The sequence below is a fragment of the Nomia melanderi genome, chromosome 6 (genome assembly GCF_051020985.1).
Source record: "Nomia melanderi isolate GNS246 chromosome 6, iyNomMela1, whole genome shotgun sequence".
Taxonomy (NCBI): Eukaryota; Metazoa; Arthropoda; class Insecta; order Hymenoptera; family Halictidae; genus Nomia; species Nomia melanderi.
Genome location: NC_135004.1, coordinates 7527495 through 7554963, shown reverse-complemented (window position 1 = coordinate 7554963; position 27469 = coordinate 7527495). Strand labels below are relative to the sequence as shown.

Genomic DNA, 27469 nt, shown 5'->3' with positions numbered 1-27469 from the left:
GATGTATTTCGTCAGTCGCATAATTATTCCACTTTGACGTTTAATTTGAGTTTTGCGGTATTCAGTTGCCACGGTTACCTTCCAAGCGGGAATTCCTGTTCTTCTTTAATTTTATCCAGGTGAAGCGAGTGGAAAGTAATAGGCACCTATAGAAAGATACAGAACCTTCGTTTCCCGTAAATACTCAAGAGAAATCCGGAAGAACATTCCCGGCGAAGATATACATCTCTTAATTCTTTCGAGAAGTCTTTTACTTCTTGCTCACTTCTATTGCTTACTCCTTTATTACCTTCCACATTGTCCGTCCGTATAGAATGGATGGAAAACCAAGAAGAGCAACCGAGTGCTCACTATTTATGTGTCTCATAGAATGGATAGTATGAATATTTCATCGGAAAAACTAATAATTTTGTTGCCTCAAACATTATTAGGAAAAAAGTTTTTTTTTTATTGTATTTTCCCTTTAATTTTTTGGCTGAATGTATATTCCGTTAATTTTCTGTTTACTCCAATAAAACAATTCTTCCGGTTTCCCTGACCTACATTTTTCGTTTCTACAATATTCTTTCCGGTCACAGTTGCGAACAATGTTTCGTGTGATACATTTATTTTCAGAGAAAAAAATACATTATTATCGTTGAAGTATCAATTTAGTTTTGAGGAAAAAGAAATATCGGCGCCAGTGTTGATCGTCCCGCTGTCGACGCTTGACTGACCGACGTTTTGGTTTCGTTGCCCCGCACACCCGTGACTTGTTTATATTTGAAAAATTCCTTCGCGTTCGCTGGTTGTTTGAGTTATAACACGCTTGGAGCGAAGCCCCGATAATTTGTCACCCAGAACGCGACCCATTTTTGATTTTACACTTTGTTTTCACCCCGTTGCTCCGTGCGCGGATTCTGTTATTTTCCGTGCATAAATAAATTCACATTACTTCCCTTCCGAGTTGTTTCGGTATAGATCTCTCCATTTTCTCGTTGATTTTTCTGAAAAATAGTTTATGGAGAGGAGATATGAATTTTTCTATGAGAATTTGTGAAAATAAAAGAGATATGCTTCTTTTATGAGTTTTTTAGACTATAAAACTTTATGCATTTATAACAATGTATAGAAACTGCAGATATTTATAAGTTAAAAGGCAGATTTTATAAATTGAAAATGGTTTTATTATTGTACTTAAAACGATCGTGTTGATTGAAAAATTATAACTTCGAATTAGCCTTTATATATTTCCCAAATAGATATAAAGTAATGAATGAACAAAAAGTGTTTTAATTTCGTTACAATGGTCGTGAAAGTATACATTTTCGACATTCTGTAAAACGTGCAGTTTCCCGAATTGCTTCGGGTAACAGAAAGCAAATGAAGGAAATATGAAAATAACTGATATTGCGAAACGCTTTTTCAGAAACTACATCTAGCCGCCACTGTTTAATGTCCATAAAAATGTAATCATGTTTTATTCAATATACGAGATCATATATATTATATCCGGAAATTTGTATATTTTCGCGAACATTTATCTAAAATAAGTGTTACAAAATAACGTTGAAACATTCCAACAGATATCTTCATATTATTAAACTCACAAAATTTACCTATGCGGCAGTTAAGTTTCAAACCTCAGAAGAAAAATATACGTATAGTCTACATATACGTATAGTGTCATAGCAGAAATCGTAAAATGTATCCACAAAACCAATTTTCATTCACAATCCTTCCGTGTTTACAAACTTAATAAAGAATAGCAAAACACAAATCATCTAAAACTTTCCACAGATCGTAATCGTCGAAAAATCATCTGCTCGAATTTAATCAAAGAACCTCAACGAATTTCGAGCCGAAACTAAACATTACAGAAGAAATTAACCGCGATTATCAGTGCAATCATTCATACGTTCCCATGCACGCATATGCGTATACAATAGTCGTCGGCATTCAGCGATTCAACGTTTATTAGCGCAGATTAAAGCGTAATCGGGTCACTCTGATTAGAACAAAACATCGAGTGTTGAATACGCACGGTGCGTGTGTGCGGCGCATTCGTAATTATAACCGAGTACTAGACGGCCACGCGCGATTCGTGCACATGCATTTTCGATCGGAGCGCACGTGTCACGCGACCTCGAGCGGCGCGGCGCTATTTATTCGATGTCTCGTCAACGAACGACACGTATGTCAGGACGCGGAGGGCAAAAGCGAAAAGAAAAAGAAACCGGTAACGGCGAGATTGATACGATATCGATGGAGCCGGATTCGATTTATTCCGCGTTCCAGGGGGCGGCACGATATACGGTCGTCTGTTTCGATTTTTTTTCAGCCGTTGCAGCCGGTACAACGAGAAAGAGAGAGCGAGAACGAGAGAGCGAGAGAGCGAGAGAGCGAGAGAGAGAGAGAGCGAGAGAGAGAGAGAGAGAGCGAGAGAGAGAGAGAGAGAGAGAGAGAGAGAGCGAGAGAGAGAGAAAGAGAGAGAGAGAGAGAGTGTGAGAGAGATGGCTGAATAAAGAGGGAGGAGCGGGCAGGGAATTTTTAATAACAACGCTTGTCAGAAATCTTCTCGACAACGTCACCGGCATTCGGCGCCAGCCAATATCGCGGCTGAACGTTTTAGCAGCCGACATCTGCCGACACCGATGAACTTCCTTTTTACGAAGGAAACGCGAGGACAGGCCGTGAAACGAACGGATAACGACCGAGCCCAGGAGAAATACGAGAAGAAACCTCTTCCACCACCCCGTTAGACATCCCACGGTCTAATCCGTCTTTATTAAGAAATAATGGCGGCGAAAGCCCGATGATCACGTCCTTCTGACTCGTTTAATGTATTTGTCCCCTTTCTCATGTAAATCCTGTACCGAGCGACGCGCGGACGCCTGGGGAACCCGTGGTTTATTAGCCCAATGATATTTCAACGGAGATTAGCCCGAATGAGTATTACGCCGGGGCCGTGAGACCGCTTTCCAGAGTGCCGTGGCGATCCTCGAATTTTAATTAACTATTTTCACAATAAAAAAGATATTAAAAGCGGTATATACGGGACCGCCAGGCGCTATCTCGTTCCTTATTTCGACGATACCGAGCTGCAGACTGGTGTAATCCTCTCCATTGTCATTGACACTTCCCACTCTCATCTGGATATTAACGTCGCGTTTCAAAGGTTCCCCGGTTTTCAATCATATTGCGCAAATTTTAAATACATTTTCGTACTGATATTTTCTTTTTCATGGGAAACATGTGTCGGGTTATTGAAACAGTACCATAGTTACCTTGTTTTCTGACTTTTAATAGAAAATTGAATTACGTTCAGTTATATTTAACACTCGTTTGCATTTAGTAATCATTTCGTGACGAATACCTATACGTCATCGATTTTGATAGATTGATAACGAGGGTACAATTTCATTATAAGGGTAATTAGAATGGAAAGCCTGTGCAGAGTTCATTAAATTAATTTACAGCGTGACTTATTAATTACAACGTACAAAAATACGAAGATCTACGAACGGTTCCTCTATACAAGTATGTATTGCATATCTAGTTTCCAGGAATTTCATAAATTTCATACTAACTTTTTGTCCCTATCGATATAATTACAAGAGAGCCTTCAGTCGAACCTTTGAAAGAACCGAATTACAGTGTATACTTGCGTTTCGTCCGGTACTCGAAATTTAAGCAGATACATAGTTTTCGGAGAAATGAAATTTCAATGTACGAGATAATTAATACTTAATTGACACGCTGCGCGTGTGCATGTGCATTGAAAGCCTCGGCGTATTTATTAAGACAGAAAAAAGGAACAGAAAATAAAAAAGAAACGAAAAAAGCAGGGCGTCACGTTTCGAGATGTAATTTACCTTCCAACATTCCGGCAATTCGCAGATCCTCTCCAAGGCAGCCGGCTCGGGCGAGTCGGTAAATTTTATCACTTCCATTTTTTATCCTCCGCGCGACGGATCCACGGCGAGGAAAAAAGCCTCGCCGGGACGCGCATATCCGGGCGCACTTTATACCGCGGCGCGGCTGAACACCGAGTTCCACTGGAATTTCAGTGCTCGCGCTCGCTAAATGATAAAACCGGATTACGCGATGCTTTTCCTCCTCCCTTTCTCATTCGCCGGTGCTTTTCAATCGCCAGAAATTACGGAATCCGTCTCCTCGGCTGCGAGACCTCGCGCGATCGGAAGGCACGGAAGGAAAAAATTCGCACGCTTTCCGCTCGCAACGCGTCGCCGATAGAGCGGAAGTTATAAACGGTATCTTTAACAAACGAGAAACCGCGTAACAAGATAACCGTTATGGCCATTGCTCTGATTTTGACGATTATCGTTTTTTCCTGAAGTTTTAAAACAATTTCGAAAATCAGGCATGATTTCGCGAAAGATTTTGTTGACTGGTTACGCGGATTGCGTTAACCACACGATTGTTACGAGTAGATTTTCGTTGCTCAGGCGAAAACCTAATTTTATGGATCATTTTATGGGATCCTGAACTACCGATAAAATAATTTTGACTATTGAACAGTTTCTATTCGATTATATACAGAGACATTCTGAAATTGCAGTCACATTAACTATGATTCGGCTATATCATACGCGGGAAAAGTGAACCGTAGACTGAAGTTTATTTTGATAGGTAAATCAATCTCGTATCATTGAAGACAATGATATTAATATAAAACAATGGGGATTGAATAAAATGGAAAAACTATGTGTTGAAAGCAAGAATTTGGTTAACGCGTCGTTGTTGAAATAATGCACATCGAAATTGGCGAGACCGGGACTCCATTTTTATCGTCTATACATCTTCGAGCAAGATACATCGACGACAAGAGGCGAACAAGGGACAGGGAAACCGGGCACGCAGCTGGCGCCGAATATTAAAAGCAATCGCTCAGTCCGGGTAGTAACTGACCATCCCTATCTGCTTGTAGATATAATAAATCCGCAGTGCCCGAGTTAATTTACGGCGTCGTTCGTGGTTTCTGGACGTAGCGAATGAATCTTGACAGATCTTGACGTACGACGCCGCTTAGGATGGACGTGCGATATAGTTTTCAGGGGACAGAAGGTTCTGTTTTGGTCACTTTAGGATACCAATAAACATTAATCGACAAAGATATTAAGCCAGTAGTTCCACATGATTTATACGATCTTAATTATTTGAATATTTCATGCTGACAAAGATATCCCAATTGTACTGTTAAAACGGAGTTGTGTTAGAAACAACATAAAATCATATTGGTAATGCCTTTTAGGAGAAACTTCCTTTCATATTATCTTTTTGTCGAAAATATTAACTTTAATTGAAATAATTTGTTATTTATGGGTGGGGTACATTGGATACAAAATTATTCGAGGTGTTACCAAATTTTGTGGTAGTACCAGAAAAGTGATGGATTTATATAAAACGAATTAACCGAAAAGACATTTTAATCTTTTCATACGAGCATTTATACTGTAGTATTTATACGAAGTAGAAATGGTCAATCAAGATCAGACAAGTACAGTTGATTTTCTATTATACTGGTTAGAACATAGAATCGTGAAGTTACTTTAATCAAAGAACGCAGGTTAGCGATTGCTTCGCTCAGCTAACTGAGAATGAATCAGATTTTAATTGGAAAAGAAACCGAAAGAACTTTTTAGTTCCAAGATTTGCCCAAGAACACATACCTTTTATATAATTAACGGAGGCGAAGAAATAAGAAACTATCCTCGTCTCCGTTGTTCGGTAAAACCGGAAATGCAACTTTCCAATTCTTTTTGTTTTACCCAATAGTAATCTACTATGGCAAATAACTTACATTGCATTAACTTCTTCGTGTTCCACTGATATCTCGGGCTACCTAGGAATGACAGTTGCGACGGCCATTACAGCCAGTTTCGAGGATGCCGGGAAACTTTACGGACCAGCAAAAACATCGAAGTTTATACACTTTCAAGTTTGTCACGAAAAATCCGTGTTTTCTTGGCATCCGCGGATGTGAAATCGTTTTAAGAATTGAAAGGGACCGGCAGAAACTTGGACGGAGCGTGTTTTTGCATTTAGAAGATAACTTGAAATAAACGAAAAACTGTCGGAACGCTAGCAAACCGCAAGTTCACCCAGTCTATGATTAATCAACGCAATAAATGATAAATTATACAAAATACAAAGATATGCAGAAACATGATTGAAACGTTTTTAAAATTTCTTTTGCAATCAAGAGACATGAGAAATATTTGCAACTTATACAAGTATGTAATTATCACGGAACATTGAAATTAAACAAACACCAAATAATTCGCAGTGAATGAAATCTCACGTTACACGACTCCGAAATGAAAATAATCGAATGTGGTACAATTTCAAGAATCACCGATTTAATGACTTGCAGTGTTTGAATGGTTAGAGAGATAAAATGAGAAACATCAATTGCGAGTAGCATAATAGAGATACAGTGAAACCATATATAAAAATTATTACGAATAGCGTGCCGCCATTAACTAAAAAAATATCCTTTCATACTCAAAATAAAGATATCTCTGTCTCGAGGTCGTTTTCTATAAAATTTTTACTAAAAATTGCAAAGTAAGCCAGATTTTTAAAAAACCCAATTCATTGCGACATAATAAATTACGACAGCCGTTCGGACGTTGCTCGCAATAAATAAATCACATTCTCAATGCACGATCGAAGTTCAAGGTCTCCGTATCTGGTCGAACACGCCAAGCAACTTGAAATTTCGCCGTAGAGCAGGACCACGCAAAGAAAAGAGTGCACCTCTATCCGGAATCTCGGTTCATTGTTTCTGGCCCAGTTTTCAAGCGATGACTGTATTGTCCGGCTTCGCGTCCCTCCCCATTCCCGGCCCTCTATCTTTCTGTGTCATGCCATTTCCCCTTTGTGGACCTTCTCGATGCCCGATTCCCTTTTAGACGCTTCGTTTCCCCGATTCCCAGACCGTTCCTCTAGTCTCTCCGTTCTAGCCCTCTCATTTTTAGTCGGCTGTCCGCTGTTTCCGCACGGTCGTTTTCTGCGCGTCCGCCGGCTCGCGGATCCGGCCGCTCGTACTCAGCAATGGAAATGCGAACGGCACGGGTGAAAAAAGTGCGCGGCGGAAAAAATCGAGGATCTCACTAAAGGGAACAGCCGCGAAAGTGGAAAAATAAAAGAGGGCGGTGGTACAGGAGAAACGGCAGAGCAAAGGGACAGCGTTCTGTCACGTCGTTGCCGAGAAACGGAAGAAGCGAGCTACACAGAAGCACACCGTCAATCAAAAAGTCCGGTTCACGCGTGCCATTCAGCGACAAACGAAACAGCGACGATACTAAGCGAGATGAGACCAACCAGCTCGGAACCGATCTGTTGCAAAATCAGCCGAAACTATTTGCCTTTAATTTACTAGGCGGATTCGGCCGGTGTTTGACGATGGAAGAAGCGAACCGCGGTTATCCTCGAGGATAGAAGCGAATCGGTCTTTAAACTTCAATAATAATTTTCGCCGCGATTTCTTCGCCCCCCTGGCCGACCACCGTCAAATACAGCAATATCAATGATGGATTCTATTTCCTGTTCCCTAGGTCTATTTGTTCCTTTCTCTTAGTATCAATGTGTTACTCCAGATAACTGGGATTACGGTTGAAATTTATGTTGGCGCTGAAAAACTGTTTAAGACATGTTCTGTTGTGAATTGTTGAAGCACTCATATTCGATTGCGATATTAAATTTAGAGGATTTGTAAATTATGTTTATTTTACGAATACTGCTCATAATATTTTATTTAAGATATTATTATCGTTATCGTATGGTAGATAACAATACTAACAAATAAGTTATTATGGAAGCGCAAATGTATATTCCGCAGCCTGGTTTTCTAACCAAATGAAAGTTTGAAACATAGAAAATTGTAAGGATTTACTGATTCTTGTCACAAGTGGAATTGGTCTGTATATAATCAGACACGGTACAAAAATCTATAGTATGAAAAAGAAGTTGTATTCATTCCTTTGGTAGAATAATTTAACAGGTATTTGTAATGCCATTAACAGCTCTCTTATAACAAATGCAATGAAATAATTACATTTTCCAAAAATACCCACTTCTCCTCAGAGAAGTTCATAAACAGTTCGATTCATTGCAAGGATATAGTTCGTCAATATTCTTCCATCAACCGTTTCATAGCAAATTGGAGCAAAGTCTGGGACTCCTGTTCACGTGACGCGGGTACCTACGCGGGCTACGGTGCGAACATAAAACTTGTAGGGTTTCAGCGCGGACATAGCCTACATTTCTTTATGGATGCGTCGTGCTGCGGGTAGAACTCATTACTTTGGCATTCCCCCGCCCCAATAAGAGGAAGGTCTCCCAGTCCCGATTAAAATTCAGTGTGCGTGCGGAGACGGGCTCGAGTGAGTTTGCAGCAGCCGAGAAATGTGCGTCATTGACATAAACCCGAGGAAATAGGGGGAATACCGGGAACAAACGGATTAAGTTATACGTGAGGAATCTTTGACTGCGCCGCGGCGTTTTATATTCGTGCCATCTGCTCCTTTGGAAAAGATTGCGTCTCCCCGGTGACGGGTAACCGGCGTGCACGGGTAGTTTATGCCTTGCGAATGAAATAAAAACACGGCTAAACGTCCCTGCAACTTCCTTAGATTATTAGCGGCGTAAAAAAAAAGTTCCTTTATAGGACAATCCCGGAACAATGAAACGGTAATGACGGCATGGTTTCACCGTTATTCCGTAGATAGACGATGCATCGCGCGTTATGTATCGCAGTCTTATCCTTGTATCAACCAGAATGTGTATCTTCGCTTGAAGGTCTAAGGAAATATGGACAAACAATCTTTCCTTCGAGATCGTGAATCTTTAGTGATAGTATTTTCGTAATTCAATTTGTAGTTTGAAGTACGTTACAAATTTTGTAGAATATCGGTAGCACTTTAAACGAATGTAACATATTTGAATGAAATAATTGATAAATTTCTGTTGATGAAAATAAACCGAAAGTATGGAATAAACTTTTTTTTATCCACTAGGAAAGATCGATTTTCATTTCAACAGTCCTTGAAGTTACTTTTAAAGAGTATTCGTACTTGCGCGTCCCGGTACCGATTCCAAGCGCGGTCAGATGAGGCGAGAGCCGAAGGACAACGAACCACGTCTCCGAAGGTGCATCAATCAAAAGTTTCTCCGCTGTTAAAAACCTCTCAGCTTCCATTGTGCACACGGCGAGGCTGTTCGGAAGTTTAGGAACTGGCGAGGCATGTGCCCAGGACAGACAGAATTAGATAGGGTGGCTGGAAGATTGGAGAGGGCGAAAATCGCGAAGGGAGTAGTGGTCTGGATGGAAGGGCGGAAGGGGACGGAGGATTGTTCGAGAGTGGGAAAATCTCCCACTTGTAGCTCGCTGATATTTACTCCCATCTTGCTGAGACTGTAGTTAAATCTTGAATGACACTCGAACCGTCCTCTCTATCCATCTGCTTCCGCCTTTGTCAAGTATGAAGTGCCGAAAGAATGTCGGTGTGAAATCAATCCAAAAGAAGGAATTCAAATCGGCCGAATTTACACAAAATAATATTCTTTGTTTTTATTATGAAACGATATTTATAATCAGTTTGAAAGTATCATATAAAGAGCAGATATGCAAGGAGCGTTCGAGAAACGTGTGACGTATACGCTAGTAGCCGTGATCAATAATGTTACAGTCTAGTTATAATGTCCAGTCCAGTTTCCCAAATCCATTTGCATTCTAATCAACTGTAAACTCAATACAAACACGGAAAATTTATTGCCAAAGTTCACAAATTCATTTCCCATCCAACAGCCCGGCTCGGTTCACAGGAATCCTGTTTGATAATGCCGGGCGTCAACGCGGACCGTAATTTTTAATTATCACTTCCAAATCCCATGCACGGGGATGTAAGCGCTAAACATTTTAAATCGTTTTTCGTCGCATTTATCAGTTAAAGTTTAATACCATCCCGTGTGTTTCCTACACACGTTTATCCTTGATAAATTCGGGTACTCAAAGTTTAAACTCAAATGAAACAGTCGCATATTTGCCGCCCAAAAGTTTACTGCTTCACACAGTACTGACAGTTCATAAAAAACAAGAACGAAACAACAGATAATGTCATCTCAAATTCATGCGGTAGCGCCATTGTCATCTTCAAATGGAATCTTTTTGTTTAGTAGATCTCAACAACAAGACACTTGATTTTACTTCTATATTACAATAAACACTGTACATATGAATCACGAGTAACTATTTGATGATAAGAATATTTATCAAAAAATACTATCACCTCATGAAGTAACATAATTCAACAATTTACCTTCGGATCAATAAATTCTTTTACTAGAACACCATTCTATTTTTCATTAAGAAAAGACGAGCTAGTCCAAGCAATTCTTGAGTGTCATCTTAACGAAACGAAACTCGAGCTAGCTTTACCATAAAGAAACAGTCGACAATGCTCGGCAAGGGAGCACTTCGGTTTACGTAACAATGCAACCAGCGCAAGTAAATATGTCGGCGAAATTACCGCGAATTCGCGTGTGAATTTTCCCTTTCGTATTATCCGCGACGCGTTGTTCGTAGAGTCGTCGAAGCCATTTCTTGCTCTCGCGCGGCGGGGACGTTAGGGGGCGGCAAGAATAGTGTCCCGGATTACTTTCCCAAATGTTGCCGATACGAGCCTCGGGTTTTCCTGCGCGGCAGCTCCGCGAATCAGCCAGTCGGTCTGAGGATAGGTGACTCTTCCAATTTCCAGGCGTGCGAACCAGATTGAATTTCTATCGTCGTCGACAACGTCGTCGTCTTCTTCTTCGCCCGCAGTCATCGGCAACGATGGTTCAGCGGCCGATCATTTCGCGCGATACCCGGGTAACTGGGTTATGTTTGCGAAAATGGCTTCGAGCCTCTCGATTTTTCTCTGTAATGCCGCTTCTTCCTCCTTCGAATTCTATCTACCGCGATTCCTTGATCTTCGTCTCCATCTCTCTCTTTCTTGATCTCTCATTAGGTTTCCATCTTCCTCGTTACCTTTCTCTTTCCCCTCTACGCTTTCGTCCGTGCGATACTCCCGGCACGGAAGCGAACGAAATGAATCGAATAACCGGACCGTCGGAACTAATCTCGTTGATCGATTCGCCGAGCTCGATTCACTGGCCGTCGTTGACAAATTCCTGTCGATCATGGGGACGTATCTTTCTCGCCGTTTTCACGTAATGATTGTGAGTTCTGATTGCATTTCTTGTATCGACGGCGGGCGATAATGTATTTCCATGGCGGACTTCGATCGGTGTTCTATTCGTGTTCGTTCGCAGGTGTTACTGAATATAAATTATAACAGATATATAGCTCTCAGAACGTTTGATCAATTGTTAATATAATATTGTTTGTTTGAAGCAAACGTGAAAATTAAAGATACACGTTATACAGCTTCCAGAACGTTTGATCAGTTGTTATTATAATGTTATTCGTTCGAAGCAAACGTGAAAATTAAAGATACGCGTCCTGAAACAGTATGAACTAGTTTTAGTAGGTTTCTTCTATTTGAAACAATGATGTGGATGGTTCAGTTAATAAACATACGATTTAATTAATATACTTTGCAACAACAATTTTCTTTAATAATAATACACGCGGTAATAGAATCGCGAAGAAGATCCATCAAACAAAGATAAACCAACCAACGTATATGAAACTCAAGGGTATCATCAGCCAGACGTCGGACAAGCTAATGAAATAACAACTGAAGTAATCCCATCGCAGCAAAAGCTTCATGGTCTCGCTTGAACAATTACACCGCGAACGGTAGGGAAAGGGAGCCGGGCAAAATGTACTCTCGGCCGGTTGTAATCTTTACGCAGAAATTATGCATATAGCGCGTGTCAAAAGGCAGTTAATCTTATCTCGAGACCGCGTACGCGTCCATGCTAACTTGTCCGCGGAATCCGTTTGTAACTGGTTCCTGAGGGGCTAGTAGGAAAGTTGCCGACGCGAGACCGTATCACGCTTGTTTCTATGCCGCGCCGCTTCTTCCTCTCGTTCTTTCCTAGTACGAACAAGATAATGCGTAGGGACAGAAAAAAGATAAAGAAAGAAATGTGATAAAAGGGGAAAAAAGAGAGAGAGATACAGAGAAGCCAATAGAAAAAAAGGACAAAGAGGAAAGATATAAAACAAAATAAAAACGAAAAAAGCGGTGAAAAAGAGAGAAAGAGAGAAAAGGGCAAAGGAGGACAGAAAAATAGAGAGCGAGAAAGAAAAAAACAGAGTAAGGGCGAAGGACGGGGAAAGAGAGAAAGACAGAAAGCGAAGGAAACAGTGTAAAAGGCAAACAAAGAGAGGAAAAGTGGAAGGCAGAGAAAAACAGGGAAAGGCAGAGGAAAAGAAAGAGAGAAAGACAAATAAAAGGAAAGAGGGAGAGAGGGGAACAGAGAAGATGGTGAGGAAAAGGATGAAGACGGAGAAGAGGAAGAGGTAGACAAGGATAGAAGAAGAATCACGGTGTCGGCGTAGGAAGACGAAAACCGAAAGACTTTCTCTCCACCCTCGTCGTTGTAGCTGTCGACGTCGGGTCGGTTGACGTGCTCCAGGGCGTCCGGAGGCGTGCGAGCGACCGGTGTGAACTTTGCCGTAGGGGATTATGCAAACGGGGGTGATTCGCGGGAGCAGAGAACAGGAAAGGGAGAAAACACAGGAGAGAGGAACGTCGTCGGCGCTCGTTGCCGAGGACGACGACGGCGGCGGTGGATAGAGGCGGGTTTTCTTGCTTGTCATTACCACGTTCGTGGCTTCCGCTACTCCCTTCCCACCATCCACGAGCTGCGTTTCTCGTGTCTAGGCCGCGAGGCCGTGCCGTCTCGCGAAGAAGCTCGAGTTCGGGAACGTCACGTCTTCCCTATCAGTGAATCGTCTTTGAAGGTTTATTTCTTGTAAACACCGGTTCGCTGCGTGATTCGCAACGGGAAACTGTGGTTTCGGCTCGCCTTACGCGAACGTTTGCGTCACTGATGCGCCCTACTTTTGTTTGTCTTGTCCGTTTTCTTCGTTGGATATTTCTAATAATTTTTTTCAACGCGATGAATTAATATGCATTATGTGGATATTATCATTTTGGAATGTAACAAGTATGTAGATACCTTTTTTGATAAAAAAGAAAAAAGTGTGAATTACCTGCTTTTGGATTGTATTCATGCATATAAGAATGTTGTCTGGAAATTTTGGTGAAAAATGAAGCGATAAAAATGATTCGGTTAGTGGATTGAGATACTTAAAGTATAGGGAGTTGTTGGCTGACCATGCATTGATTTATATCACTTAATTCTGTTGCACCAGTGGGCAATCCGAATTCATCTGCTTTGCATTATTTAGGGAATTCGTACGTCCGTATTCAATCGCGTTTGAATTAATTTTCTCATTTGATTGATTTAAAAATCTTTTCAAAAGAAGAATATTATCGGTAACAGTAAGCACCATTTTATGTGTTTGCGAAGTGAAATATTCTTTCTAGTTGTACACGAGACGCTGCTCCTCGCAGCTGTGTCTGTACATTTCATTTATCAAAGCGTGGCATGAAAGATGAAGCGTCTTTTAACGGTGGGGATTATCTTGAAGACATTATTCTTAATTACAACGTTGCGCTGGTTCGACGACAGGCGTTTCGAAAGGATTTGCAATGAAAACTGCAGCTTATTTGGTAGTAAAGTAGCTGCCCACGAATCCGACTGAATAGATTTCGGTAGCCGAAGCGAGTGGATTACTTGGTAATTGATCATGATCAATGCCCGGGATAAATTGACATAGGCAACGATCATAAATCATACTCCAAATCGTACACTTCTCATGATATTAATACGATTGATATCTACATTGAAATTTCTGAATTATTTCTTTCTACAAAATAATAAATAAAAATCTAAAGGAAAGTTTAGTGGAAGGAAATAAGGCTGATACTCATATTGCATATCCTTTTTACATTTTCTATGAAATAAATCAGTTTCGTGTTTTCAATTTTCCATCGTTTTAAACAGAGTGAAATATCGTAATATTAGACAAAAAAAGCATTGGACAAGAAAACAAAACGTGATTACAGAAGTATTAATAGAGCAGTCAATTATTTCCTTGGGTCGAGGACATTAGTTATTAAATAAAGTTAAAATGAAAAACTTTCTAAATGAAGAAATTGATTGCATCTCCAGTTGGAACTTTGAGACACGACCAAACGAAACAAATATTTCCAGGGCCGGCAGTGATCGAGAAAAATACTTCAGATGGAGTTGGCCCGATAAAAAATCTCCCAGCTCCGCGTCTTGAGCCGGGCGATAAAAGCAAGAAAACTGACCCACTTTAGAAAAGCGGTGAGAAACTCAGCCTCGATAAAAAGTCGCCGAATCAGCGTCGCGGACTATTGTTCGGAAATTAAACGTATAATGTATTCCTTCGAGTATAACTTATCACGTTGGCGGATGTAAACGGTGAAATTTCATTTATAGAGTTTTTAAATATATACTAACAGAATCATAATTAAAATGCATCACGAAATAGTACACCTTCAGTATTGTAATTAATCACAGTTATTGATAGAGGAAGAAATAGTGCACAAAGATAACTAAATACGTACATCCATCGATGTTCTAGCAAACAATTCTGAAGTTTATGAACTTCTATTTACGTCATCAATAATATGAATACCAATTAACCGAAATGACGAGGATTGAAGATTTAAACCCATAAAAACGTGCATTAGAACTCTCCTAACACAGTCTATAGACAAAAATGAAGGAACTCTTCGATCGATCCTGCACAGTTCCCAATTGCCCAAACACCGAACTCTCGATTCTATAATTTTCCTTCTCCCTCGTATCTTTCGAAGTTTAAACCCCGTTCGGTCGAATTACTATGCGGAAGGTTTGCGGGGAATCGGGCTGGTGATACCGCACGCACCGAAAATATGCAAGTTGGCCTGACGCGGGCGAAAGGAGCCGGTTCACGAAGATTTCCCGGGGAAAGCAGTCGAAGTCTGAACTTCTCGAATGGCTGGCTGCAAGGCGGAACGACGCCTCTGCGGTCACGTACGTTTCCGCGTAGCTTCACGCACGTAAGTTCGAAGTAAGGTCACGGGGGAAGCCGGGACGAGCATTCGAGCGGCTCGATTTCGCGCCGAAAATTTACGTCGCGGCCGCACTGGGAATTCCACCAGTTCGCAGCGCTCCAACCCCCGCGCCGGCGAAGCGGGTTTTTGCTTTTTAGCCACGTAGGGCGTAAGCTGCGGTTACGTCCGACCTGGTTCCCTTGTCCCTGCGGGCGCGCTCACAAAACTCGCTCGAGGAGAACGAGCTGAGAGTTTGGTTGGCCGACCGGTGACGATATTCTCCTTCTCCTCTCGGACTTCTCTCGCAACTGGATTTTTTACCGCGATAATTAATTCAAACGACGCACGAACACTTTTATACGCTTTAGCACGGTGTAATGCTCGAAAAGATGTTCAAGTGTATGAATTTTTGCACATCTGCAATCGTGTACTTTTAAGGGTGAAAGTGGCGTTTGAAGTTGGGAGGAAAAATGAATACTGTTGATTATAGCAAATAACTTAAGAGGTACCTATTATAATCGCTTACAAATTACGAACAAATAATTAACCACGTCCCAATTTATTTGTTACAGATCGACCCTAAGGTAGCGTTTCCCAGGAGAACACACCCAAAGGTGAGTACCACCTTTCGCATTCTTCGTTACATCTGAAACGCGTGATCACGTAGACTTCAATACATTTCACATGGAAAGCATTCGTCTCCGTGAAAGATCGATCGTCAAAAAAGTAAAAAAATACAAGAAATAAATTCGATAAATGGACAAAGAGCGGATGCCGAGCGTCGAGAGCCACCATGGCGGTAAAGAGGGACGAGGAGAGTAAACGGAATAATGCGGTTGAAGAGAGAATAATAAAGCCCTCTCGTCCTCGCAATAAGCGCAATTAGATGTAATTCATTTCAAAACCCGGAATTATTTTCTTCCCAGTCTACTTGACCGTGACTACCGGCCGAAACTCTCGCCGCGAGACTCTGAAACGCTGCAAAGAGGATAGGACGGGGGATGGAAACGTATCAAAAGGGAAAGGGCAGAATGTAACAGTGGAAAAGTTGACGAGGTCACACGTGTGCGCCTGTCTCCCTTTCTGTTCCTCTGTGTCCTATGCGTATTTGCGGGAGAGAATTTACACGGGGCCAAGAGACGACGAAGAGTGGGGGTAGGCGAGAGAAATTTGCGCGGCTTAATAATATAAATGCCAGGCACGCGAATTACCGGCGAGTGACTGAATTGTGCTAATTTTAATTGCACCTTTTCCCCTGTTCCCCCTTCCGTGGACCCAACCGAAGCATCCTCACCCCTCTTTTTCTTTCACTGTCTCTTTCCGTCGCTTCTCCACTCGATGCTCCGTCGATCCAACCGTTCTCAACGGCTCTTTTCATCGTTCCCGCCTGTCCGCAGCCGTTCCCACGTCGCCGCGACATTTCAAAATTTTTTACAAAACTCCCCCCCGTCCGCGACCCTTCGACAATTTTATTTCATCCCGCCGTCAAGAGCCGGAAACGCATAAATTATGACGCGACCTCGGAAATCACGATTTACCGCGGCAGCCGATAATCACGCATCTGGCGTATTAACGAGCCGCGCTCGCGCGCGTATATCGGTTGGATTGCCGCGATGAAAATTTTGTTATTTCAGTTTGAAAGACTCTTCTATAACCGGGTCGTAATTTGACACTATTATTCGACAAGGGCGAGCCACTGTTGGAATTTCATTGCGTCTGACGGGAAATTGGGCGCCGCTCTGAATGAGAGCTATTTGGTGGAAACACTGTACGGATAACGGATGACTAATAATAATGATATTGTGGGTATTATACTACGAATTGATTGATATTAATTATACAGTAATAATGTTCGTTGAATACGGACGCAGGCGAGGCAAATTCGGGAGCGCTCATACGAAATTTGTGATTTATTTATTTTACGTTACGTGATATTTTAAACACGAATTACGAGAACCAAAGAAAGCATGTTACATTATTTTCTTTCTTATATACTACGAGGATGAATTCCTTACGTTTTTGCATACTGACAAGAAAGGTTTAATCATAATTCTATATGTTATTCAAATACGGTTCACACAGCAAGTATAACTAAACAGCAACGATTAAATAACGATGTGGATATTAGATCACTGAATTATTTAGACAGGACTCGATAGTATTTTCAATAATATATCACCACTGGTTCATTTCACATTTCTCTCATTTTCAGCATTTCCATGTGTACTTATTTATTTACATTTTACGTTTCGGTATATTCCTTTGAACGATCGACTCGCTCCAAGATCCGAAAACGCGAGCGCACTTCAAAAGGTAGAACGATTCTGTAACAAACCACGTTCACGTTCAAGTAGAAGAGCACGTGTCCCCGGAATCGATATTCACCGTATCGAAATCGGCGGGATGAAATATGCGTGTATCGTAAAAATTCCCATTCGACTGATCGAAGATAATCGCGGCTGAAAGATTTTTAATAGCCCGGTCATCATCCCTTTCGAGAGGGCTTGGTGGTGGGGGCGGTTGGTGAACGAAGGGAAGGAAAAAAATGAACACGGTCCATGAAAAGTTGCTCCGGCTAGTTTCCAGCGCGCAACGTTCGGCGGGGGCAGTTATTCGAAATAAAATAACGACTATTAATCGCGAGATGGAAGTAACATATTTCGCCTGAACGCTCGGGGCAGCTGGAACGGGGAGGTGCAATTTTCATAAAATGGCGGTGGCTGCACTGGCCTCGAGCCCCCTGTCGCCCCCCGCTCGCCGTTACTCCCACCTCTCACCCCCGCGCTTCTTTTATACGGACCGTCCCTCTTCGTCGGCCGCTAGGCTCGTTCGGAAAAAGTAATAGGAATGCACGCGTTCCGTTTCGAATTCGGGACCAGTGCCAGACACTCCAGCCGGCAGCGGGCACAATACGATACTGGCACGTTTGGCGCGATCCGCGGCGCGATAACTCGACGCTATAGCCGATGTTATCGTATAGCCATTCTTAAGGAGATTCCTTTTATTTCGATGTCGAGTGGCATATACGCTCGCAACGTACGCAAATCGGTAACTGTACGCTCGTCCGATAACCGGGGATTTGTGCATGGATGGACGATAGATCGTTACGAGTGAAATCAACGACATCGTTGATTGGATTATTCGAGTATATTCCTTCGAGTGAATACGATCGAATGATCAAAATCGAATGACGTCACTAGTTTTGGTGAACTTCAGGAGTTATATCAGTCTTGATGTCTTCGTGTTGATATATTTTTTTTATTGTTTCCGATCGTTTTGCGATGTGAATGTTTCTTTGGATTTTCAAACTTTTAGAAATTGTACACAGCCGTGGAATGGTTGGGTAGAGTGATTTTTAAAAATTGAAAGCATCTGTTTCATAATAGTTGGTTCGAAGTATGAGTAATCTATTGTTAGTGGAATGCTAAAGAGTTTATCAGTGTTTCTGCGTGTTTCAGTGTTAATATCACTATTCTAAAGTGACACGGTTCGAATATTACGATCTCTACCACCGAAACAGTACTCCGATGTTTACGTTGTTCCAATTCGCGAGCATTCCCTGAACTTTGCCGTAATATCGCTCGTCTTTAATCCTTCAACGTAGCCAGAAATGTAGTGTCGAAAGTTCGTCAACCCCCAAAACACATGTTAGACCCGATGAACTTTAGGGAGAAAATGACTGTGCCGCAAAGTTCATTGAAATGTCACGGAGTGTCCCTACGCTACGGCCCCGTCGTAACAACCTCCTCGAGACCGCGTGCCGGAAGCGCTTTGTTACCGCACTTCCGGGCTAGCGGAAATGGCGCAATGCGCTTCCGACATGGTGGAAAAGTAGCGACAGTCATTACCGAGTTCTCTACGAACGCCTCAACCTTCCCTTTCCCTTCGGTTACTTTTCTTTATATTCCTGCTTCAGTCTATTGTCTATCGGGCTTTGAATACATGCAGATGAAAAGAGAAAGGCGATGAGAATTGAGCACAAAAGCGGTATACGGAAGGTGTGTGCTCGCCGCTTTTTATAATCGCGTTCTCGGACTCAACTGAAACTATCTATGGGTCGCAAACATGCCTTTTAGTACAATGCTGCAGTCTAGTCACTGAAAAATCAAGAATATGAAAATCGTTGTGCATTTCGTTCAGAAATGAAACTACAGATACAAAAACTACAAGCACCTCCAATGTTATTGAAAGTGAAACAAAATTTTAAGACCGCTGCACTCAAAAAACTTCTGTTTGCCTTATTTCTCTAAATCTAACAATTACTGTTAATAGGCTCTTCTCATAAAAATAACTCTAAGTAATTCCACTGACCAATACATACCGCTAATTCAGTGGATATTAAAGTGCCAAGGAAGCCGTACGGTACGATATCGTGAACTCCGTCATGGTGGATCACAGAACGAGTCACCATTGATACACCACGAATAGCAACGTCGACTAGCCGGGGGTATCTCTCACTCGGCAAAGAAAATAAAACGATTCCTCTGAAAGAAGGTACGTGGGCGCTTGCGAGGGCACGGAGGTAGAGATGATACCAGACGAGGAGACGAACCGGTTGGGGATGTGAGCGTAGAGGAGTTGAACACCCTAGGGAGCCGGCAGCTCGTTACGCGAGACGTGGCGCAGCCTCTCTTTCTCCCTTCTATTCTCTTTCCCTGGGCTTTTCCTTCACCTCCCCGTTTTCCGTTTCACTCCGACCCTCACCCGTGGCTCTCTCAAACCTTGATCCTTTCGCGCATCTATCTCTATCCTCGTTTTTACCCTCCCCCATCCCCGTGGCTCGGCACTCAGCGCCCCTCGTTTTCGAGGAAACGGCGCTGCGGTCTGAATAATGTCCCGCGTATACGGTTGTCCCTATACGCGCGTATCGCTACTCAGTAACAAGTGGATATTATGTTACCGCTGCTGATGCTATTGCTACTATGGATTGGCGTTCGCCCACGGTTAAGAGGATCCCCCAGCATCGATGCCGATTACGCTCCAGGCGCGGCGCCACGCTGGCTCACCTCCGTCACCTCTCAGCGGTTTCCTTTCTTTCTCGACACACTCGTTGTGAACTTTGCGATAACTATGCGTTCGTTTTAAGCGGGTATTCGGCGGTGCTGTTAGGTTTTTATGAATATTCGAAATAGAGCAACATAGATGGTGTGAAAATAGTATGTATACAGCGCTTTAGGTATTTTAGGTTGTATACTTGAATGACGGATTTCATATATCCACGCGTTTTGAAATAAAAATTTCGAATGTGACTCAAAATTAAAAAGGAATATAGAATTCTTAACTTATTATATGATATAGAATTAAAAAATAGTTTCTTTTGTATTGGTAACGGCTTCAGTGATTACTGTATTCGATCAGAGTCATGCCAACCCGGTCATAGAAAAGTGATCAACGAACGCATTTCAGGACGAATAGCTCTATCGTAGCGTAGTAATAATGAACAGCTCGTCTGAAATGATTAAGTCTAGTTGTCGTTCTTTGAAGCGTCACGGATCGGGGTTGGTCAGGGTCTGAGAGCGTGTATAAGCGCGTGCCCGTTTCCAGAGAACTCGCCCGAGGCCAAATCTCGAGGTCAAAGCGTTAAAGGTTTGTAAGGATCGGTAAGCATCGCGCGACATCGAGACCGCGCTCTCCCCAAAGACCAATTTGCGATTCCGAGTAGAGCAAGGACTACGCCCACATGTACATCCTTTAGATACTTACGGTGCCCGTTTCCTTTCTCGGTGGGCGGGTCAAAAGAGACCTGTTACATTCATCTTTCGGAGGGACTAAATACGCTCCCTGGCAAATTCCCTGGTCGGCATTAGAGCGAAATCCCATGCATTTTATACGTGGCCGGGTCATTCAAAGCGATGGCTCGTTGGTTATACGCGGTGTGTACACTGGAACACCCCCTCTCTCTTACACCGCGCCGGCTCACCACCCGTGGCACCCTTGTGGACACAGTCCAACCCCGAGGACCTTCGCAACCTTCCTCTGAAACATCGACCGTCTCTCTTCTTTCGTCTTGCCCGTCTAACGCGCCCGCTTTCTCTTCAGCAGCTCGCCTTCCGGCTATACAAGACCGGTAGCAGCCTAGAAAAAGGGGGTCGGGGCTGCGAGGGGTAGGTATGTTTGCGCGTCGTAAGTGGCGTCCAGTGTCTGTACAGCGTTCTTCGTCCCTGAAGGTTTCCACGGCGCGGAGTCAGGGATCATACACGCCATTCGGTGACAGATACCGCCGGGATCCGAGTGCATTTATGGCCGGCGAGCCAGGACGAGCGGTGGCGGCGGGGCGCCATAGGTGTAATGTCATCGTTTAGCGGAAAAATAGCACGTTTCACGCGCCGGGCGAGGGAAGTAGTAAAAGCGATGCGTCTTATCGTTACACGCTGTGAGTGGTGTCTTCGAGGTTTCTACGGGATGTCGTCCAAGCCGACAAAAGTTTGCCTATAGATTCTCCGTGAAAGATTTCACAGTAGAATCTGTTTTCCTTGCGTAAAATAAGTATTCGAGGAATGCGTTGTTGAATTCTTTCGTAGAAAATTTGTAATTCAATGGATCAAACGGAAAGACCGGAATTGACACAAGTATTGTGTGCTTAAAAACTAATGGAATCATTATTGCGAGTTATTAGATGTCGTACCTTTGAGTTTTAGTAGAACTATCGAAATGCTTAATAACAAACGCGTTTTTCAATCGCGATTCACAAATGCGTTTCTCGGTCTGATCGCTGGTACTTAACAGGGTCACTAGCTCGTCGTTTTAGAGATATGAAAAGTTCAGTATCTCCAGTTTTCAAAAGGTACGAACCGATAATCTCTCTTTTATCCCGGTCTATTCTGACTGGAGGGTCGATCGTTTCGAGGCTCCAGATTGAAATTCGTAGCTCGACCGAGCGCAAAGCACTTTAATGCTCCCCCTCTACCGTTCGTCCCCTTCTCGTGCCCCTACTCTTCTTTTTCTCCTATCATGCGGATTTCGGGGTGATCAATTTTATTGCCCTACACGGTCCCCGATAGTTCTTTCTCCTTCTCCTTCCACTCATTGACTCATACAATCGTTTCCGGAAAACATCCGGATTTAAAACTGGAGCCTTAGATCCGATGGCGTCTTTTAGTACCAATTGATACAAAATAATAACGTTCGATCGACAACACTGTGTTTCATACACAAGAAAATCCCCTACGAAGCATATTTCCGTATTAATAATACCTTTGAAATACTTGGGAACATTATTCTCGGTATTTTTATAACGATCTCTCTTGGTTATAAAAATATTTTCGAAATTTATAAAAACCCAAACAATTCTCAGTACAAAATTTATATCCATCATAATTAAAGTCACTGTGAATTCTCTCGCGACCAATCTATTTTAATATCATTATATTAATATCATATTAATATCACAATTTAATTTCTTCTGTACTATTTTTATGTACTAAAACGATCAATGCAAAAGAAAAAGTTCTATTTTCCTTCAATTTCGCAATTATCGCCTACAAATGTAGAAATTAACACAGGCAACCCAGTCTGCCCACGATAAATAATGTCATAATTATCGTGAATCGTTGCCCATTGCCTCGCAGGAACTAATATAATCTTTTTACAAAGATAACGAAGTCAGTGAACCGAACGATTTACAAGAAACACCGAGTAAAATCGCCAGGAACGCAGAGGTAGCTGCTATCAAGAATCTCGTGAGAGAAGTGAACGTTATCGGCGTATCGCGTGATTAAACATTGTCCGAATTGGTCGAGCGTGAAACGAGTCGTCGCAGCTGCGACGCGGGACAGCTAGGACGTGCGGCTCGTCGTCGGCGAAATAAATCGCCGGGTTAATCTTCAACGAAACTTTCTAAACGGCGGTTGTCTAGTCGGATGTCGGGTATCGTTTGACCATGAATCGCACGGCGGCTGCCACCTGTCGCTACCGACAGTAGTTTCTCGGTCGTGGGCGTGAGACGGAAGCCTCAGATATGTTGTGTCGCATTGAGATAAGCTAAGCTCTCGCGTGATGGAGCAGCCCGTAAACTCAGGGAGCCACGCCATGATGCTACCGAAATGGCTGCTAGATAATGTATAGGTATACGTGATGCGTTCCAACCCCTTGGCTCTTCTTCGTGCGCTTGTCCGCACACGTACAAACGTGTACAAACTCCCAGCATCGCGCTTGCACACCGCAACACGTAAACGGTGTACACGGGCGTCACTTTTACACTGCCATCGTCACCACTACGCGCGAGATTCAGCTCTATCGCTGCTTGCCACGCATACACAAACACGCTCAAACACACTGTACTCCATCGTTTCCCGCCTGAGAGACGATAGTCAGCTATTTTCGGAACGACACTTCACTTCGGTGGATGCAACTACCTGCGGTTTACAGAAACGAGCCCTCACTCAGCTTCCGGTGTAACGCTCCTGCCAGATTTTTCGACGACGAACGGTCGCGCGACGCTTTTGTTCGCCGATCGTCATTAGTCCCGTTATTTTATGCTGTACTTGTATTATACACCCTGCTAGTTGTTTTGTTCTAGATTTCACGGTAATTTGAGAGTATTTGTTACTACGATAACGAATTTCTAATGTTCTACGAAGTGTCGGGGGAGAAATGGAATCCTTTGTTGCGTAACTTATGGGTACTGCAACTTTCTCGGTAGATTCGTTGCAAAATTTTGTCGTGTCCAGAGTCTTGATCGTTTTGTTTGAAATTTTGGTGAAGAATGATTGTTAAATGAAAACGAACAATCGTTGAGATATTGTATTCGAATTCGTTGATTTCACGGTTACTAACAGAGAAATATGCGTATCAGAATGGAGATCCTTCAAAGAACCGCGTGATCCATTTTCACTAAATCACTGTCGGTACGTTAATTCCTCTTAAGATCACGCGAAGGCGCAGATCGATACAGAGCTTCCATTCAATAAAAGTTCAAACGTGGGTGTGCTGTTTATGTGCTTACGCGAGGTGCATTAGCATCTACGTCAGAGCCCTGTCGATATCTCGATCTCGGCGCGGTAAAAATCATTTTTCATTGGTCGTAATTGCAATTTTATCACAAAGCTCGATTTCAGATCGAACTTTTTCAAGTGTCAACGTTTTTTACGCTGCATGATTTATAGTCCCGCGCGTGACCGATCACGGGTCAATCACAAAATCTCGAACGCCCCGCAACGAAGAACCCGTCAAAAATAGAAACCTTTCACTGGCGAACGAGAGAGAAAGAGAGAGGGAGAGAAAGAGGAAGGGAAGTAGATGGGGTGGAATGCAAATCTCGTAAAGCTCGCGTAGCTTCCGCGACACAAGCTCCGCGCGCATCGCACCACCGTCACGTCTGAGATTTTAAAACCGTGTATCCGAAATAGATCACGTTCGTCGTATACACGGCCGGGCGCGTTCAGTAAAGAAAACAAATTACGCGCCGTTTAATGGACACCTCATGAATATTCAAAAAACTTCGTCGCTTGTACCTGTTGAACGCCCGCGCCCTCAGGCTTATTTATTCCCTTATTCTTTTAATCCCTCCACTCGCGTCCCACCGTCGCGATGATATCGCCGCGCCCGGGCCATTGTTTGCGGCCGTAAGTCTCGACGTCCGCGTGTTTATCGAATTTTAATAAACACCTTGAAACCCGGTTGAAAGCTCGCCTCGGGCGCTTGCCGCGGATCTAATACGCTTAATAGCGCGTCGGATTTTAACGACGACTCAACGACAGGCAGAGTGCGCGCGCGCACGCTCGCGCGAGGATGGACGTCGCCGCGTCTCGTAACAAAGCTAGGGACAATGTGACGGCACACAGATCCGCGCGCGTTACCCGTCTCGGCTCTCGCACGCCTCATCCGAGCCCGGCGGTCGCGAAAGGCTTTTCATTTTTCGCCTAGCCTCGCGCTTTTTATCATCACATTGAATCGACGTGTACAGAAGAAGAAAAAAAAACGTGGGGCGGTAGGGGAAACGAAACGTAGCGGAGTGTGTGCGTGCCTCGGCGATTCTCTGTTCTTTCGTCGACTTCCAGCCCCGTCCTCGCTCGAACCCCTCTAGCCGCCGCGTCCCCCGCCACCGACGCTCCTTTCTCCTTCGCCGTCGCGTGCATCTCTTTCGCTCTGTGCGTTACCGACGCGTGTCTCAGCGTTGCATCACGTTGAATGGGTCTGGTAATTGCACGCTTAATATTTCAGGGCTTTCTCCGTGTAAGCATGTAAAAAAGTCCACGATTTAGCCCTGTGAAGCGAGCCAGTACACCGTCCCCCGCCGGGCGTTCCGCCTTTTCATCGCGCTATCTTTCTTTCTTCGCCGGTGTTTGCGATGCACTGACGAAAGTAGCAAAGCGGAAACTCGTTTCTCTCGCGCTCGACGGCTTTATCCTGTCGCTCTTCAGTCTTACTTTCCCCTTTGCTGCTTTCGTTCGGCTTGCAACTGCCGTCCGACCCCCCCCCCCCCCTCCTCGGAAAGCTAAACTTCACTAGTTCCAGCGATTTTTGTTTCCACCGCGTCGTTCGCGTCTTGTCGTCTGAACGTGAATAAGACGGAAGTATCGGAACGATGAAAGTTAATAGATTTTATGAACGAGTACACAAGCTGTCGAATTTAGTCGAGTATTATGTAGTTGAATTTAATTCTGAAGAAAATAAGTTTATTTTTAATTATTCTTTTTCGGAAGATTTCTCACTTCTTCTTACTAGATAGTTCTACTGCGCTTCAATAACAGTGCACACAATAGTATAGCAGTTTTGACATAATAGTTACAAGTCATAATAATAATAAAAAAGATTTCTGCGTTAGACGAAACCGCATCCGATTAATCACGCGAATCCACGTCTCCGAAGACAGTCGGAATCATCGGTCCGGCGTAACGTTCCGGTGATCGAAGGAAAACCAGTCCTCCGAGAGGAAAAATCGTACTGCAACGCCGAGCCGGCTGATAAGGGACAAAAGGGCGTCCTAATGCGAGTCCCCCTCACAAAGCCGGCATTTCGGGTTCTCTCTTACCGTCGGATTGCGCGACAAAGGCTGACGCGATCTCAATCACAAATTGACAATAAAAAATGTCCAATTAACCCGAGGAGCTCGAAGGATAGAATCGACTCGAATTGACTCGGTCCCTCACCTACCCGGCCGTACCATCAAACGTCTTTTCACCGCAATAGGGCTGCGGGGGGTGGTAAGGGAGTCGGAGGACCGGGTGGAGTGTCTGGAAGAGAGGAACGGAGACAGAGGGTCGGTACGATGAGGAGAAGAGAACGAGCGGAAAAGAGTGATAGAGAGAGGGAAAGAGAGAAGGAAAGAGTGTTCGCGTGAAGTTGGAAGCAATCGAGAAGGTTTAATCCCACTCGATTGCGTTCCTTGCCCGGCAACTTCAGTTCTTCGCCGCCCTCTTCACCCTCGCATTTCATCCCTCCGCCTTGAGCGAGCCACTTTTCCCCTTTGCTACGGCAAACGACGCTCGTGTGTGGGCGTATTCCCGCGCCTCTGGATGTGTAAAAGAGGGCAGAGAGAGAGAGAGGGGCAGAGTCCTTCTTTTATTCGCCCCGCTATCTTCGTACATTCCCGTAGTGGTCGTATAGAATCTCGAATCTGGCTGCGGGATACACGCGCCTAGAGTCGCGCACACCCGTCCATGCACGCATGCACGCACGCAAACCACCGCCCCGAGCCGAGTCCCTCGACGACGTCGGCGTCGACAGTTACAAAAGGTGGCTGTCCGACACGGCCGGCAGTCAGCTGCGACTGTATTTGTGACGATGCTTCGAAACCCTGGCCGAAGGTGAGACCACCTCGTAAATATTCTACGGCCAATTTCCCGTCGCATGCGCGAATACAACGGTATCCAACGAATGGAAAGAGGACGCCCCGCGTAGGAATGGAGACATCGTCGGTGATATTTTTCACCTCCCACCAAACTCGTGGATTTCCGTTTATCCATTGCCGATGAATTTCCGCGAGGTCGAACGGAGACCTTTCTTCCCCTTTCGTTCTTTTCTGTTTCCTCTTCCTTTTTTTCCGCCACTAGACTCGAAATCGAAATGGAAATCTAAATCTATGCCAGGAAATATTACCGATTCCCCCGGGTAGGTAGGGGTTGGAAGATAACGTTAAGCGCTCTTATATTTTCCACGTCGGAAACGATAACGCTCCGGCGCGCCATGGTTACCCACGAAATTTCTTGACGCTTCACATGCCGCGCGCTTTATACTGCGGCTCGTTTCCAGTTACCATGCACTTTTAATAGCGTGACGTTAAACACATTTCGCCGCACATGTTGCCGCGCCTGTTATAATTTAGTTATAATATGTACGCGGTCTGGTCCGGGTACGGAGAACGCTAATATCGGATCAATCGATGCTTGTTCGATTAAAGCTCTGTGACCGATCGCTTTGTTCGCGTCGACTCTGTA

At 43.6% G+C, this 27469-nt stretch overlaps 1 protein-coding gene across 6 annotated transcripts in view; it reads left to right on the top strand.

Moving 5' to 3' along the window:
• The window catches only part of Rbp6 (RNA-binding protein 6), an 824356-nt gene that overhangs the window by 511046 nt on the left and 285841 nt on the right, over positions 1 to 27469 (top strand). For all 6 annotated transcript variants that reach the window (XM_076368421.1, XM_076368426.1, XM_076368422.1 and 3 more), the window contains one exon: positions 15665 to 15706. In XM_076368421.1, the coding sequence (XP_076224536.1) occupies positions 15665 to 15706 (42 nt within the window). The remainder of the gene's footprint in view (positions 1 to 15664; positions 15707 to 27469) is intronic.